This window comes from Moschus berezovskii, chromosome 19 (assembly GCF_049115385.1).
Source record: "Moschus berezovskii isolate FMDL1 chromosome 19, NW_MosBer_1.0, whole genome shotgun sequence".
NCBI classification, from domain to species: Eukaryota; Metazoa; Chordata; class Mammalia; order Artiodactyla; family Moschidae; genus Moschus; species Moschus berezovskii.
The window spans coordinates 69,023,845-69,040,534 of record NC_142478.1 but is presented as its reverse complement, the minus strand read 5'-3'; the positions used below and the strand labels follow the sequence as shown (position 1 = coordinate 69,040,534).

The window sequence follows — 16,690 nt, the reverse complement described above, 5'->3', positions numbered from 1 at the left end:
ATTTCATTCTTTTTGATGTGATAAGTAATTGGGACTGTTCCCTTAATTTCTCTTTCTGATCTTTTGTTGTTAGTGTATAGGAATGCAAGAGATTTCTGGGTGTTAATTTTGTATCCTGCAAGTTTACTGAATTCATTGATAAAGTCTAGTAGTTTTCTGGTAGTGTCTGTAGGATTTTCCACGTATAGTATCATGCCATCTGCAAACATTGACAGTTTCACTTCTTCTTTTCCAGTTTGGATTCTTTTTTATTTCTTTTCCTGTAAGTATTGGTGACTCAAATTTATGAAGGCTTATTAGAAAAGTCAGGATATGATCATGCAAAAGTGCTGGAATTTCTACTCTTTGTAACCCGGGAGGCTAAGAATCCAGGCTTTGGGAAGCAGACACATGGGTTCAGATCTTGGCTCTGTCCCTCCCTTGCCATGTACCCTGTGAATCCTGGCTGTGAGGGTGGGCACTGTGACCCTGCTGAACCTCAGAGATGATGGACATCATCGGGACAGTCGGTACCACTGAGCAAGGCCCACAGACGCCTCCACCTGCCCCCAGCTCTTCATGGGAGGTGGGCCCTGGTGCAACTGAACTTGCATACATTTCTTATTCATTTCAAAACATTACTACTCATGAATACATGCCTAACATCCTCATGACTGCTTTTCAGTTAATGGCCCCTCCCATCAGGGCTATAGAAGGCCCTGGATTGAGGGCAGATGTTCAAGAATAAGCAATTCCTGGGACTTCCCTGGTGGCCCAGTGGCTAAGAATCCACCCTGCAACGCAGAAGATGGGGTTCGATCCCTGGGTGGGGAACGAAGATTCCACATACTGTGGAGCATCACAACAAAAGATCTGGCACAACCCAACCCACGAGCTGCAACTCAGACCTGACACAGCCACATAAGTAAATATATTTATTTTAAAAAAGAATAAGCAATTCCTATGTCCGAGCCCGCTCTGAGCAGCACAGGAAAGGGGTGAGGCTACTCAGGTCTGTTCAGCCTCAGAGCAAGCCAGCTGCTGAAACATGGGTCTGGTTCAGGCCACACCTTCCCCTGCCAGGCCGTCCTGTGACTGCAGCTCCCTCATTTCTTCTCTGGTGCCACCATGGAGGAGATGCTCCAGGAACACTGGGTGAAGAATAAAAAGGCATGTCCTTTCATCTCATCAGGATCTGGATGATCAGCCCACCTTGCAGATGAGGAAACTGAGGCTCACCAGGGAGAAGCCATCTGCTCGAGGCTCACACTGCTCAGTGGCAGAGCCAGGATCTGAAGCAGGGTTGACCAGATCTGACACCCTTGCTCGGCCCTTCACAACATCACATGCCCTGGGCATAGAAAGCTAGGAGGAAACCGCAAGCAGCTGAACTCATATCTACACACATGCCCTGTTCAAAGTCCACTGAGAAACAGTGAGTAAAACATCATGAGGCCCATGTCAGGGAGATGCTGGCTTCACCGGTGTTAGAACAATCACACAGCAAAAATCAGACTCTCCAGGTCTGGGTCGGAGCAGAGCCTGGGCCAGCAGTAGCTACAGGAAACTCGATGCAGATTTAATGACCCCATGAATCATCCCCAGAGACATACTGTCACCCCCATTCTTCATTCACACCCTGAAATTAAAGAGGAAATTAAAAATGTATTGATGTTCTTTAACAGTGGGGCCTGGATGGGAAACCAGATGTCCTTTGAAGATGGCCTGAAGGTTCCATAATCGAATCCCACATAGAAACTGATGGTCTGTAAGAGAAGCCGGCATGGCGCTCAGACTGTGCCTGACATGGCAGAAAACTCGACACATTTATGAGGCCCCTACAGTGTGCATGGGAATTCTGCGTCACAGGAGTATGTTGTGCCTTTAGGCTTTGCAGACGTTATTCGATTTTCCCTCCATGACAGCCCTCTAAGTCAGCTACTAATAACCTTCCTATTTCACAAATGGGCTCAAGAAGGATGAGCAAGTTGTCATAGAGTAAATGGGAGAATGTGGATTTGAATCCAGCTTTGGGAACATGGGTCCTGACTGCTCTGCCCTACTGCTCATTACTGTTGACTGTTTCATCTCACAGAGGGGGAAACTGAGGGTCAGAGAGGCAGATGGAGAGGAAGGAGCAAAGCTGAGGCTCCCACCTCAATCTGACTGACTCTGTATGACATTCAGCTAAGCTCCTTATAGGAGGAGATGGTCTGCCTTAGCTTTTCAGAGGCACACTGAAGAAGGGTCAGCAGTGCAAGAAGCTCCAGGAACACCATGAACCATGGACTGGAAATGCTATGGGAGGCTGGCAAGTGACAGGGAGGGCCCAGGGCTGGAGAGCACAGCCTTTCTGGAGGTGGGGTGCAGTCAGGCTTTCAGAAGAGAGTAGCATCTGGGGGTGGGGGTGACGCTGAGGAAGACACTCCAAGGAGAAGAAAGTTCCTCCTACCAGCTAGTAGCTTGTTCACTGGTTTCTGCAAAACCCTGGACCAGCAAGGGCTGGTGTCTACATTTCATAGGCAGAGGCACCAAGGCTTAGAAAGCCCCTCGGCTGAAAGGGAAGATTGAAAAAGAAAGGCTGAGCCCGAAGGATTGATGCCTTTGAATTGTGGTACTGAAGAAGACTCTTGAGAGTGCCCTGGATAGCAAGGAGATCAAACCAGTCAATCCTAAAGGAAAGCAACCCTGAATAGTCACTGGAAGGACTGATGCTGAAGTTGAAGCTCCCATACTTTGGCCACCTAATGCGAAAAGCCAACTCATTTGAAAAGACCCTGGTGCTGGGAAAGACTGAGGGCAGGAGGAGAAGGGGACGACAGAGGATGAGATGGTTGGATGGCATCACCGACTTGATGGACGTGAATTTGAGCAAGCTCTGGGAGATGGTGAAGGACAGGGAAGCCTGGCGTGCTGCAGTCCATTGGGCTGCAAAGAGTCAGACACAACTGAGCAACCGAACAACAGCGAGAAGCAAGGGGGATGCCACAGGAGTGGACGCCGAAGGAGACCTCGGCAGCAAGCAGCAGAGATGCGGAATAAACCACAGAGAGGCCCTCAAGCTGGTTATTTCCGGCCTGAAGGTGAGAGGCTTGAGTTGGGAAACAGCCTCTGTAAACACACTGTATTCCTTACAGTGAAGTGTTTTTATGAGACAAGACAATGCTTACGCTGTGCTTGCCGTTTTCTCTGATCTTAAGCAGGTGCTGAGTCCTTGACACTTAAAAAAACCGATCTGGTGGACTGCCCTCAGTGACACCTGCCTGTGTATCTCCTGCAGGTGGACAGAACCTGCCACGTCTCGCCCACATGTTCTTACTGGCCAACCAGGTACTGGAACCCGAGAGTTTTGAACAGAGCTGCCATCAGAATCAGGCTTGGCTCTCTACAAGAAAATAGTCTGTTTCAGTGGGAGTGGGGCAGTAGGGGAACCATTCTGGTTTAAAAGAGACTAAAGGCTGGGACTTCCCTGGCGGTTCAGTGGTGGTTCAGTGGCTTCCCTGGCAATTAAGACTCTGTGTGTCCACTGTAGGGGATGTGGGTTCAATTCCTGGTCAAGGAACTAGGATCCCAGATGCCACGTGGTGCCACCCAAAAAAAAAAAAAAAGAAAAGACTAATGGAAGATGTTAACAAGAGGGGAAATTGAGGGTAGAAAGACAGGGAAGGGGTGGATATGGTGCTCTGTTCTTTCAGCTCAATTTTTCTGTAAGTCTAAACCTTCTCTGAGCGACTGAACTGAACTGAACTGAACTAAAACCTTCTCTAAAATATAGTCTGTTTTTCTTTTTTGTAAAAAAAAAGAGAGAGACCCAAAGAAACAAAACAACATAATACAATGAGTGTCCTTAACAGGAGCCTTCTTTTTAAAAAAACTACAGTGAGGGGACTTCCTGGTGGTGCTGTGGCTAAGACTCCATGCTCCCAATGCAGGGGGCCGGGGTTTGATCCTGCATCGGGAAACGAGATCCCACATGCTGCAACTAAGGGTTCACTAAAACCCTTAGGAACCCTTAGTGTGGCAACTAAAACCCGGTGCAGCCAAATAAATAAGTTTTTAAAAAATTTAAAGTACAGTGATGCAACTTCAGAACAACTGGGTTAATATAAATGTTGGGATCTTGGGGGATATTGTGGATCTGCTCATTTTCTTAGCGGTGAAAATGGTGCAGCAGTTTGGAAAAGTCCTTCCTTGTAGGACAAAGATGTGAGATTATTTTAAGGGGAGCTGGTATTCTGTTTCCAACTTACTTTCATAGTGATGGGGATAAAATATGTGTTTCGATACAGACAGAAGTAGAGAGGAAGGTAAAGATAGAAATAAAATCAATATTAAAAAAGTTATCAAATTAAGGTAGAGGCTAGCAGAGTTGACAGTGGCCAGTCACCTTCACTGTCTGAAAGAGAAGAAAGGAAGGAAGGAGGGAGAGGGGGTGGGAGTAGGAAGGGACACTTTACTGGTGATTCTATTATCAATTTAGAAAAACCAAAAAGCAAATATTTCCGCTTGACTTTCAATGTTCAGCCCAAGTACAGCCGCCTCCAGAAGTCTGTGCCCACCTCCCAGGCTGGGCTGGGGTCTCCTCTGATCCTCAGAGCCCCTGTGTTTTCCTGTTCTCCATCCTGTAACTGTTTACAACTCTCAGCAAGACTGTTAATTCTGAACTAGACTCTGTTTTTCTTCTGTGAATTTCCAGGATCTAGAAGAGTCCATCAAGGGAAGTTCGTGGAATGGGAAGAATGACAGACTGGAGGACAGAAGGATGAGAATGAAGAAACAGGGGACAGAGGCCTCATCTGCCTCATCTGGGAGGATCATTCAGACCCCGGCAGCCCCACTTATGGGTCAGTCAAAGCCATTGCTCTGGGCTTAAAACCAAGAGATTCAAAACCAACTTCCAGTGCACAATCTAGAGGGAATTCTTCCTATGTTGAAACCCAATCCAAAGCCTGGTCTTGCTTCTCCAGAATTTCATCCCCTTCAGAATTGAGAGGGAGCTGGAACCACATTCCCTTCCTGGAGAGACAGAGACGCAGAAAGCCTCCTGGGTCACAGTCTGAGATGGGAAAGCACCGGCTCTCAAACCTCAGCCTGCCCTCCAGACACAACCTCTATGATGTCCTGAAAGAACACACGGGGTGTGAAAAGTGATCAAGCTGGATTGGAGAGTCAGCCTGGGTTCAACACAGTTCAGTAAATTCACAATTCTTTCTTTTGGTTTCCAGGCACAGGCACTACCTCTGCTGAGTACCACACAATGGCAATAACCACAATCTCTGACTTTTCACAGCACCCAGTCGTCATAAATGCAGCCTTAAGTGAATGGAAGTTATCTGTCCATCCACCCCTCCTCCTTGCCATTCAGAACCTTCTGTGGAGTGCCACGAGGCCAGCTCCTGCTGACACTGAGGTGAAGGACCCTTCTGTTCAAGAAGCTGATACTCTAGAGGGGAAGGAGTTGACCAGCGTATGAGTAGAGGGAAGTATGAATGACCTTCACGCCCTCCTGGGCTCAGACACCAAGGAAGAAATATTTACCGAGTAAAAGGAGTAGAAAAGTCTGATTTTAGCAGATCACATCTGATTCCAGATGTGATCGTCCAGTTTCTGTGAGAGAAAACCTCCTCAGAAAAAACAGAAAAGCTACATTTAAACATAAAGGCATCAGAGGGTTCAAACAACAGCCCTATCTAACACAGAATCTAACACAGAGCAGAAGTGAGGGTGGTGGTGGTCCTTGAGTAAGGAGGAGATCTTGACTGCAATGGATACCGGAAGGTGTCGGGGCACTAGCCATGGGCTGGTTTTGATTTGGGTAGTAATTATTAAGGTATGACCAAGTTTTGAAAATTTCATACAGACACAGTTTTCGGTATGTACACTTGCATAAGCTGACTTAATGAAAGTTTAGCTCAGAGAACCACAGATTCTATAAGAATGTTCTGAACAGTCAATGATCAAGCCAAATGGTTTTACACCAACTTGTATCTAACTTAGGTGAGCCTCAAAATTCCTGAAGGATTCACAGATCTACCAAAGATCCAGAGCTCTAGACAGAAAACACCCCTCCTTCCCACAGGAGCCTGTCCAAGAGTGATGATGGCTCCAAGCATGAACCCCGGACAGACACAGACTTCTTCTGCTCCTCACTTGCTCAGGTCTTGGGTCCACGGTTAGTATGTTCTCATTGAACATTTCCACATCTTACCCGCTAATCTTCTTAATACTGATAAAACTGAAAAGCACTCTTTTGTCCCAGGAAGACATAAAACCATTTTCATGAGAGACTCATTCATTAAGTACATTCAGGATGGATTAAAGTGATCCTGAGCTCTGGCTCTAAGAATGCAGAGACCAGTAAATAAATGTGCTATTGAAATAAGATTAGCAGTCAGTGTTTAACCTACTTTGAGAACAAGCTGTTTTCAATGCCAAGTATTCTCCATTCACATTTACATAATTAATGAACTAATTACAAATGAGTCTTATCTAATCATTTAAGCAGGTCTCACGTGACCCAGCCTTGGCCCCACTTCTGCAGTAGAGTAATTGTACTTCCTTGAGAGTAATACAACTTTATTTTAAAACAATACCCTATAATTTAGACCTTTTTACTAATTCAAGCCAGCCTTATCCCACATAAAAATCAATGGGGGCTGATCAAAGGAGGATGGTAGTGTCTAAATTTATTGCTTTTAAGCGAAGAACCACAAGCCAAGAGTATGGGACTGCAAATGTTTACAGAAAGCACATTTTTTTCCCTGAAAAAGGAAAAGTCGTAATGCTGCCTTTTAGCCAAACGAAAAGCAGTTGTGTTAAATCGGTACCAAAGCAAATGAAACATACAACAGTAATTAGCTAAGATTACACAGTAATTAAAATCACGATGATTATGTGAGTGAGAATAATTTATACAATAATCTCCACGCTCACACTGCAATATGGTACTAGTCCAATAGCAACAGAGCAGAGCCATGTTTGGTGATAAATTCAAATCACAGCATCTCTAATTATGTGGCGATGGAGTGTGGTCACTGAGATTTAGGGATAAACAAAGTCTCTGACCAGGACACACACAATTCTGTTTGGACTTCCCAAGGCTACCAAATGGGGATCCCAAACGCTGGAACACTTCCCCCTTCCCCCCACAGGGAGCCGCAGACCTTCAGGTTGCCCCACTATATTCCACTAACCCTGGTTCCACGCTGCTAACAATTTGCCCTGTTGCTCTGTGACACAAGACAGTTCACTCATCCAGCAGAGCACCCTTGGCCAAAGATAGTCATAAACAATATGTAAAATTTCTTTTAAAAGGGCATGGCTGTGATCCAATAAAACTTTTACAAAAGCAGGTCAAGGGCCAGGTTTTTTTTTTTTTTTTTTTACTGTGTGCAGTCATTGGCTGACTCCTGCTATAGGTGACAGGAAGCCACTGAAACCAGATCTTCATTTGAGAGGCTGGAGTGCAGAGGAGGGACTAGAGGTGGGTGGGCTTGGAAGGGCTTAGACAGAGTCAAGGAGAGAAATGATGGTGGCCTGGCTTCAAGGTGTTGACGGTGAGGATGAGAGAAGAAAGTCAAGAGTATTTGCCTGAAGCGCAGAGGCGCAGAATAAACAAGATTTAGGGATCAGTGGACGACGGGGATGAGCGAGAGGGATGAGAGCCTCAGAAGGGCGGAGGGCTCCAGCTTGGGTGGGTGATGACAGGAACTCCATGTGATTCGGATGACACTGGTGAGGGAGAGGGAGGAGGCTCCCCTCTGACACACTGGGTTCAGATACCACAGAGACAGCCAGGCGGCCAGCTTCTAAACTACAGGCAGTTACATATGATATACACATTTGCGACTTGGAAGAACATGAGTTGGAGGGTTGGATTTAGGGATCACCCGTTTACAGTGAGGGGGTTAAAATCACAGAAGGACAGCCTGGGACCTTGTGGACAGAAAAACAGGTGAGAGCAGCATCCCCGGATCCCCAGCACATGGCAGGGACGGGCTGGGGTGGGAAGGAAAAAACCATAAAAGAGAAGTTTGGGTAGCGCCAAGGAGTAGAAACACTTGCATAGTGGCTCAGCAGTAAACAATCTGCCTTCAGTGCAGGAGATGCAGGTTGGATCCCTGAGTCAGGAAGATCCCCAGAGAAGGGAATGGCAACCCACTCCAGTATTCTTGCTTGGGTAATCCCATGGACAGAAGAGCCTGGTGGGCTACAGTCCATGGGGTCGCAAAGAGTGGGCCACTACTGAATGACTGAACAGTAACAACAAAAGGAGCAGAAACAGCTAAAAGGCCAGATGGGCAGGGGGTTCCAAGAAATGTCTAATGGGCCAGTGCAGCAGAGAAGTCCAGAAATAGATCAAGACTGGAGAACATCCCCTGGTTTGTCCCTTGGGAAGCTGCTGACACTCTGAGAAACATTTCAGTAGTGGCGCCCGGCTCTGGGCTGGAGGAAACGGAGGCAGAAATGGGAAGGGAGTGAAGGCGCTGCGCGGGGACCCCACTCTGGAGAAGCCTGGCTCCAAAGGGAGGAAATGGGCTGCAGGGTGACGGGTGAGGATATAGTTAGGACAGAAGGGCCCAAGGTGTTTATAACCCGCGGCGGAAGGACAGCTGGAAATGCGGCAGCCGAGAGAGCGAGCAGGCGGCGGGGTACGGATTCGACTCGACCAAGACCTGATCTCATTTTCTGAGACCAGAGGGAAGGTGGGGCAGATGGTGATCAATTTGTAGGTACCATTCTGAGGCCACTGTTTTTCCTTTGAATGAACCAGGAGTTTAGGGTGTCTGCTCAGAGTAAGGAGTTGGAGACAGAGGAAAGTCAGGATGGTTTGGAATAGCTGTCCAGTAAAATGAAAGAAAACAGGCCAGTGACAACGCATCAGCGTCTATACAGCTGGTTCAGTTAATGCCCGTCTGTGCTTGGACCCTGCAGAGCCGTGTGAGTGACCAAGGCTGAGGTTCGGAGGGACGTGGGCATGGGGCTCTGGACGAAAATGGGGCTTGGCTCCCTTTGGAGAGCCCGAGGTGCTGTGAGGACTGGGAGGGAGAGGAGAGAACCCTTTACTGGAGCACTCTGCTGGCAGGGTGGCAGCCCAGACGGCAGGAGGGAGAGGCAGGCACCCTGCAGGGCCGGGCACACCATGCCAGCCCTGGGCGCCCTGGCACCAGCTGCAGCCGGCCATCAAGAGAGGCTCTGGAGCCAAGCCGGCTGCCACCACCAAGCCCATAAACTCCCTCCCCAGGGGCATGGAGGTAATTTAGTGTCTCCATCTCCAGAAGCTCTTGCATTTATCAGCAGCTTCATGACTCCTGGGCTGTAAATCATCAAGCTTTAGGCGTATTTCTCTTGAGTTGACGTCCTCTTATAAATAATACAAGGAATGCTTTTATTTTTTTGGCAGAAGACTGCTTTCTCCCTCTCTTCTGTTTTTAGAGTGACCTTCTTTTTCAGTCAAATTTGGAAATGTCCAAGAGACTCATTTGTTGAGCCCTGCGATGGGCCAGGTCACATGGGGGTGCATGCCATAGAGCTCCCCTTGTCCTCTAACCTGCCTCCACCTCCTCAGCGTGGAGAGCGCCCGGACGACCTGGTGGCATCTGGTCAAGTTTAAAATGCAAATTCCCTCTGACGTAGAGAATCATCTGCCCCATGCACAGGAATGTGTGTGCGTGTGTTTAAAGGCCAACAGGTTAACAGGGCTGGTGTGTGTGTGTGTGTGTGTTTAAAGCCTAGCAGGTTAACAGGGCTTCCCAGGTGGCTCAGTGGCAAAGACTGCCTGCCAATTCAGGAGATGAAAGAAAGGAGGGGTCTATCCCTGGGTTAGGAAGATCCTCTGGAGGAGGAAATGGCAACCCTCTCCAATATCATTGCCTGGAAAATTCCATGGACAGAGGAGACTAGCAGGCTACAGTTCACGGGGTCACAAAGGGTTGGACGTGACTAAGCACATACACACAACAGGTTAATAGCAAATATCCTGAAATCAACTAAAAGTGAAACAAGAGTACAGTTTAATAAATCCATGGCATCATTTTAAGATTTTCGGCAGGAATTTAAAAGAATGAGATAGACTTATGTGAACAGACAGGGTGCGATCTCTAAAGTATATTACTGAGGGAAAGAAAGAAGCACTTTGAGAATTTAGACACATACATTTTAGGGCATGGCAACCTGCTCCAGTATTCTTGCCTGGAGAATCCTATGGACACAGGAGCCTGGTGGGCTACAGTTCAAAAGGTCACACAGAGTTAGACACAACTGAAATGACTTCACAAACAGACAGAGGTACATATACATAATGTAGCATCGTATCATTTACGCATTTTAAAAGCCCACAAATATGCTGTGTATTTGTTACAAGTACATGTGTATTTATAAATACATAGAGAAAGATGTGGAAGGATACACACCAAACTGAAGACAGTGGATACCTTTCGGACGGGAGCTGAGGTTGGGGTGGTGGCCAAGAGGACTAGAGCCTTCTCAGTTATATTCTAATAAAAGGGAGAAGTATTTAGAGATTATAAAGCTGGATGTCAAGGCACCTGAACTCTGGGTCAGTCTTTATTATAAGTTTAGGTAAGATAGTTCCCTCTGCAGACCTCAATTTTTCCCATTTATATAATGAAAGGATTGGACTAATAATAAATAATGTAATGGTCCCTTCTAACTCAGAAGTTCTAGAATCTTTAAACTGTAAACATACTCCAAAGAGTATGTTTACAGGTTAATAGGTTAATAAGGGCTCAAAATTTTCAAGGCTTAATGCCATGGAATCTGGCACTCAGTAGGCACTTAATAAATATCATTTGGATAGATGTTGAATACTGACTCTTATATAGTTTTAATATTAATGGGCCAGCTCTTTGCCAGTAAACTTTGCCAGGTGAGTGATTCACCTCCTGGATAAAAGTCAGATTCATGACAGCATGGCAAACACAATACAGGCTTTGGAAGGATTTAAACCAGAGTTCAAATCCTGGCTCTTTTGCTTCCCTGCTGATGACATGGAGCAAATTACTGACCCCCCCGAATCACAGAGCTGAGTTGTGACCAAGTACAGTTAGCATTTCTGCTCAAGTGTTGCTCTTATGGTCAGTTATTCATTCAACAAACATTTACAGAGCACCATCTGTGTGCCAGCCAGAGGGACACCAACATGAAGAAAACTGACGAGGGGCTTCTGGTCCTTTCTTGCCTCCTGCTCCACCTCTGTCCTTGGTGCAGGCCCCTCTGCTCTGAGCCGCAGCTGGAGAAGCCTGAGGACTCGGAGGGGAGCGGACAGGGAAAGTGGGGCTGGGCTCTAGTGAGGGCTGCCTGGAGGTGCTGCCCGGGGCGAAGCTACAGGAGCTGGGATGTGGCCGAGTTTGCCTCAATCAGTTGTTCCTGAGCCTCTGGGCCTCAGACCCCTCTTGTGCAGCATGGAGGTGATGGCGTCAGTTCCCCAGGTTTACTCTGGGCATCAAATACCAACACCAGGAAAGCAGCTGGTTTTCTTGAGCTCCTTCTAGGAGCTGGGCTCTGAGTGCATCTTCTCGTTAACCCTGACAATGGTTTACTCATAAGAAAACATGGAAATTTAACCCTCTTGCCCAAATTGATGGTTACTAATGGGGGAGGGGAGAAAGGGATAAACTGGGAAACTGGAACCGACATATAGACATGGCTGTTGTTGTTTAGTCACTCAGTTGTGTCCGACTTTTTTGCCACCCCACGGCTTGTAACCCTAGAGGGTCCTCTGTCCATGGGATTTCCCAGGCAAGAATACTGGAGTGAGTTGCCATGTCTTTCTCCAGGGGATCTTCCCAACTCAGGGATTGAATCAAATTCTCCTGCATCAGCAGGCGGATTCTTTACCACTGAGCCACCAGGGAAGTCCCATAACACACTACTATATATAAAATAGATAAGTAATAGGGACCTACTGTATAGCACAGGGAGCTCTACTCACTACTCTGTGATCTATGCAGGAAAATAATCTAAAAAAGAGTGGATACCTGTATAACTGATTTTCTTTGCTGTACAGCAGAAACTAACACAATGCTGTAAATCAACTACACTCCATTAAAAATTATCAACAGAACAAATCAAACCTTTGCCCTAAGTCTCACAGCTGCAGAGCAGCAGCCATGGGATTGGAAGCCAGATGCTCTGACTTCAGCCCACGTACGGAAATCGGCGCAGCCTCTCATCTCCCATTCAGCTCGGGGTGTAATTCCTTATCATGCACCTAATATAATCATGAAACTTTTGGATATTATGTTAATGCGCTTGCACATTCAGCTTTGGCCTCTGCTGCCTGATACACTGGCTGATCGGGAAGACCAGAAGTTATTTAGTTATCAGGAGAGAAAAAGTCCTCAGCATTCGGAGTTCGCTGAGGACATGGCTCTTTCTCCACAGAGGTCTTTGTTTTTAATTAGTAGTGGTAATCAGATAATCTTGCTTTAATTAACTCCCCTGATGCGCCCCATTCTCAGGGCCTCCCTTTGATATTTTCAACATCAAATCTTTCAGCCTAAGATTATCAGCAGACATTTGCCATTTGCTGAACATGCCCGAAAGCCTGGTATGAACTCCCACCCGCTTCTTTTCGTAAGGACGGCCTCCTGCTCAGAGCAAACCCGTTTCCAGCCGGCGAGGGCTCGTCTGGGTCTGCTCCATTAGTCTACGATTTTTCTATCTTATCACAGCGGCTCTTCTGTTATCACACAAGCAGTATGCATTTCATCTTAATTACGCATCTGCTTAATCCATAATTTCTGATTTATGGCCACTGGCTCCTCATTACAAGAGGGCCGCCCTTGAAAAAGAAAACCAAATGAGCTGAGAGGAATGGAGTGGGAAAGCAAGAGGGAAGACAGATTTAAGTCCTGCAGCTGAGGCTGAGGCCTGGGGCCTATTTGTTGGAGCAAATTATTATTGGCAATCCTATAGACTTGTGAGGGTCCCATCTCAAGGCATGACTCAATTTGTCTCCTTCCATGGTAGGAAACAAAATATAAAATTGTGACATTCAAAGAAAGCTGAGATTTCCGAGGAAGACATCATCCAGCCTAACTGTCTTTATACAGACTTCCCGTTAAAAGAAACAAACAAAACCAAAAAACTTTAGTAAACATGTTTATAAAGAAAAACTTAAATACAAAACTATCTATAAATGGAAAATTAGTGGCACTTGCCTTAGATGGAAAACAAACATTTAAAAAATATTGTTAAAAATGCTCACCCTGTGCTATTTGAAATCATCTGAAAACCATGCATTAGGTGGGCTGGATTAGGTCCTCTTCATTTTGACTGCTTGGGGCAGTAAACACAATTATATTTCCTGTTTCACAGATGAGGAAGTGAAGGCTCAGAGAGGGTAACTGACCTGCCTTAAGTCACACAGCTAAGAAGTGGCAGGGTCATACCTCAAACTGGACCATGCATGTCCTTGTCTAGGATACAGGAAATGGAAGGCTTAAACAGCAACCTGGGAAGCCTGTGATTCTTTGAACTACTGGTCACCCAGCGGCAGCAGGGGCTACTCTTACCTGGGGCTGAGGATATGGCTGCTGATGGCTGACTGTCGAGAGGGGGTCCTTGCAGTGTCTGTGGCCAGGGACAGAGTACAACTCAACCAAGACTGCAGACTGCCCTCCGGCTGGGAGCTGAGGGTGGAGACGTTATCTCTAGAACCAGAATGCAAGATGCTGTCAATGTGACGACAACCACAGTCGCAGCAATAACTAGATATTCACCCCTTAGCGTGAGCCAGGCGTGGCACGAAGTGCTAAGCATGCATCACTCTAACCAGTGCTCACGATACCGTCCCTGAGAGGTGGGAGCCAGCACTGTACCTGTGACAGATGAGAGCAATGGGACCTGGGGAGGCTCACGTGGGTCCTAACCAAGGTTACCCAGTCAGTCAGTAGTGAAGCTGCGACGCAAACCCTGGTCCCTCCACTTCCAATGCCCATGTTAAAAATCATTGCTATTCCTTGGGAAGATAAATACTCTAATATAGATGCCAAGGTATCTTCCAATTTTAGAGTAAAATTTGGCATTGGATTTTGGACCAAATGATATGTTCATGGAATCTATCAGTTGTGAAGGTCTTAACTGCTTGCCTACCTTAGCTGGAATGTCTCTGTGGACAGAGAATTATACACCCCCTATTTCTGAAAGCGGTGCAGGGAGAGGCCTGTGGGAGCCTGTCACTGATGTGGGTATTGAATGATTATTTCACTTTCTGGTTGATATATTCACTCACTTATAATATATAATAAATATATATATATATTCACAAATTTTGTTTGTTTATAGAACACTTTATGCCATGGGAAGGAGCTATAAACATGAACTCAACATTGACCCTGTCCTCCAGACCCCATTTTAGCAGAGCAGACATCTATAGAAATAACAATAAAATCAAAAAGAAAACTATCAGTGCTGTAGATGAAGACGGACAATGGGTTCTAAGGAGGACAGAGAGGGAGCCCCAATTTGTTAATTTTAGGCATATGGGAGGGAATGCAGTAGTGGCTGTTGGGCTTCATCCTCTTTGAAGGTTGGAGCTTGGCCACACAGGCCTGGAGAAGGGAGCGTCAGGTAGGGGGAACCGTTCCCACACAGGTACGGAGGGCACGGGAGATACTGGAAGAGGAGTCCCAAGTGGAGGGTAAGTCAGGACCAGACTGTGCAGGGCTCAGATGTCAGTCTAAAAATTCTTCTGCAGCAACTGACGTCTGTCCTTCTGATAGTGTCTGAGGACAGTGGTGTGCTCAGTTGGAGGCTTCTCTTCGTCTATGAGAAGTCTACGGTTCAGTAGTATGTCCCCGGTGCTGTGTGTTATGACCATGGAGTCAGAGCTCTGTGGACACTGCGGTGACTGTCTATTGTGTGTGTTCCTTCTGCAAACTGGACACAGCCAGGGGCTCGTCTCTGGCTTCAGTGTCACTGGCTCAGGTCTATTCAGGGCTCACTTACATCTCTTTTCTGCCACTGCCGCCGCCACAGTCCACTGCTGTCTGGACACTAGGAGGAGACACAAGAAAGAGTCTGTTACCCTTGGGCTGCCAGGGTCCGGGGAAGAACACAGTCTTTGATGTTAGATAAACTTAGGTTTGAGTCCTGCCTCCGACCTTGGCCGCTGTGTGATCTTAGGTAAGTCCCTCGTCTTCTCTGAGCCTCCTTGGCTCCCTTGTAAAATGTAGCTAATCATGGGCCTCTGCTCCCAGCTCTGTGGAGCTGACCAAGTGAGATCACCCTCATGAACAACTCAGCATGGTTCTTGGCAAATAAGCAGTGTTAATTAAAGAGCAGCAACCATTAGCCTTGCTCCTGTTTTATAGCACGACTAGTACCGCTATTAATAGCATAATTGTCAGTGGGCAAGGCACTGGCTTTATATCCTTTGTGACTGCTTGCAAATCAGACATGGGGCTGTGATGGTCAGCTTTCTCAGTGCATTCTGGGAAACTCAGAAGCTAATTACAATATTGGTTCTTCTTTAGGGAGAACTCTTGATTCAACAAACATGCTTTACACGTGATTCCACTAATCACCTTGCTAATCTCCCTCGTGGAGCTGAGGAAGTTGACACCCCCGTCCAAGGTCACACAGCTCTGAATCCCAGGTCTGTAAGAGCTACTCGGCTCATGCTCCTAACCAGAGTGCAATCACCCAGTGTACAGGTACAGACAGTCAAACCACAAACTTCAAACACGCGAGCCTGGCTCCTCAGACCAGGACCTCCCAACTTTGTTCTTCAGTGGAATCTGTGAAAGTCCTTCCCAGAAACCCTGGTCACTTCTTCTGAGAGGCATCTGTAGCCTTGGTCCCTTCCCTCAAGGACCAGTCACTCTCCTGACTTCTACTAACATTGCTTCATCCCCATCAGACTGCAAGGGCCCTTCCCAGACCAAGAACATATCTTATTTGTCCCTTTGGCCCCACGGCTCAGGCCAGACTGGACGTTTTCTTGGATGGTGTCTGGTGAATCCAACAGAAGAGGGGTCTGTAAATGACAGCCATGGACTGAATCTACATATCTGTTCTTATTAATAAAGCTTTATTGGAACATAGCCACCGCCACTCATTTGCATTTTATCTGTGACTGCTTTTGCTCCTTAATAACAGAGTAGAGCAGCTACAACAGAGACCACACTGCCTGAGAAGCTGTAATATTTACTCTCTGGCCTTTTAAAGAAAAACCTGCTGACCTCTTCAGTATAACGAAAAGCACCTTTTGTGGACCATGCTTTGAGAGGCAGAATAACGACCCCAAAGATGCTAACATCTCAATCTTTATCTCAGGAATCTGTGACTATTTCCTGAGGTGTTAAAAGGGGCATGCAGACGTGGTTAAGATCAAGGATCGTGAGACAGGCAGGCTGTTCTGCATTTATCGGGGTGGGCCCCCTCTAATGACTCCGGACCTTTCCGGAGCAGAGACCTTTCTCCAGGTTCGGTCAGAGGGACTTGTGACTATGGAACAACAGCCAGAGATGCAACATTTCTGGCTTTGAGGATGGAAGGGGCCATGAGCCAAGAGAGGTGGGTGTCTTCTGGAAGCTGGTGAGGAAACAGACTCTCCTCCAGAGACTCCACAAGGAGCAGAGCCCTGCTGACACTTTGACTCTAGCCCAGGGAGACTCAGATTCAAGCCCTTTGTCTTGTCAAGGTCTTGGTTCTCGGCCAAGTCACTGGCCTGTCATGCCGGCGA

General features: G+C 46.9%; 1 protein-coding gene across 4 annotated transcripts in view; it reads right to left on the bottom strand.

The window, feature by feature from the left end:
* Nucleotides 1-16,690, bottom strand: part of MYO18B (myosin XVIIIB) — a 232,041-nt gene that overhangs the window by 7,989 nt on the left and 207,362 nt on the right. For all 4 annotated transcript variants that reach the window (XM_055405416.2, XM_055405418.2, XM_055405415.2 and 1 more), the window contains 2 exons: nt 14,953-15,000; nt 13,518-13,655 (listed from right to left, as the gene is read on the bottom strand). In XM_055405416.2, the coding sequence (XP_055261391.2) occupies nt 13,518-13,655; nt 14,953-15,000 (186 nt within the window). The remainder of the gene's footprint in view (nt 1-13,517; nt 13,656-14,952; nt 15,001-16,690) is intronic.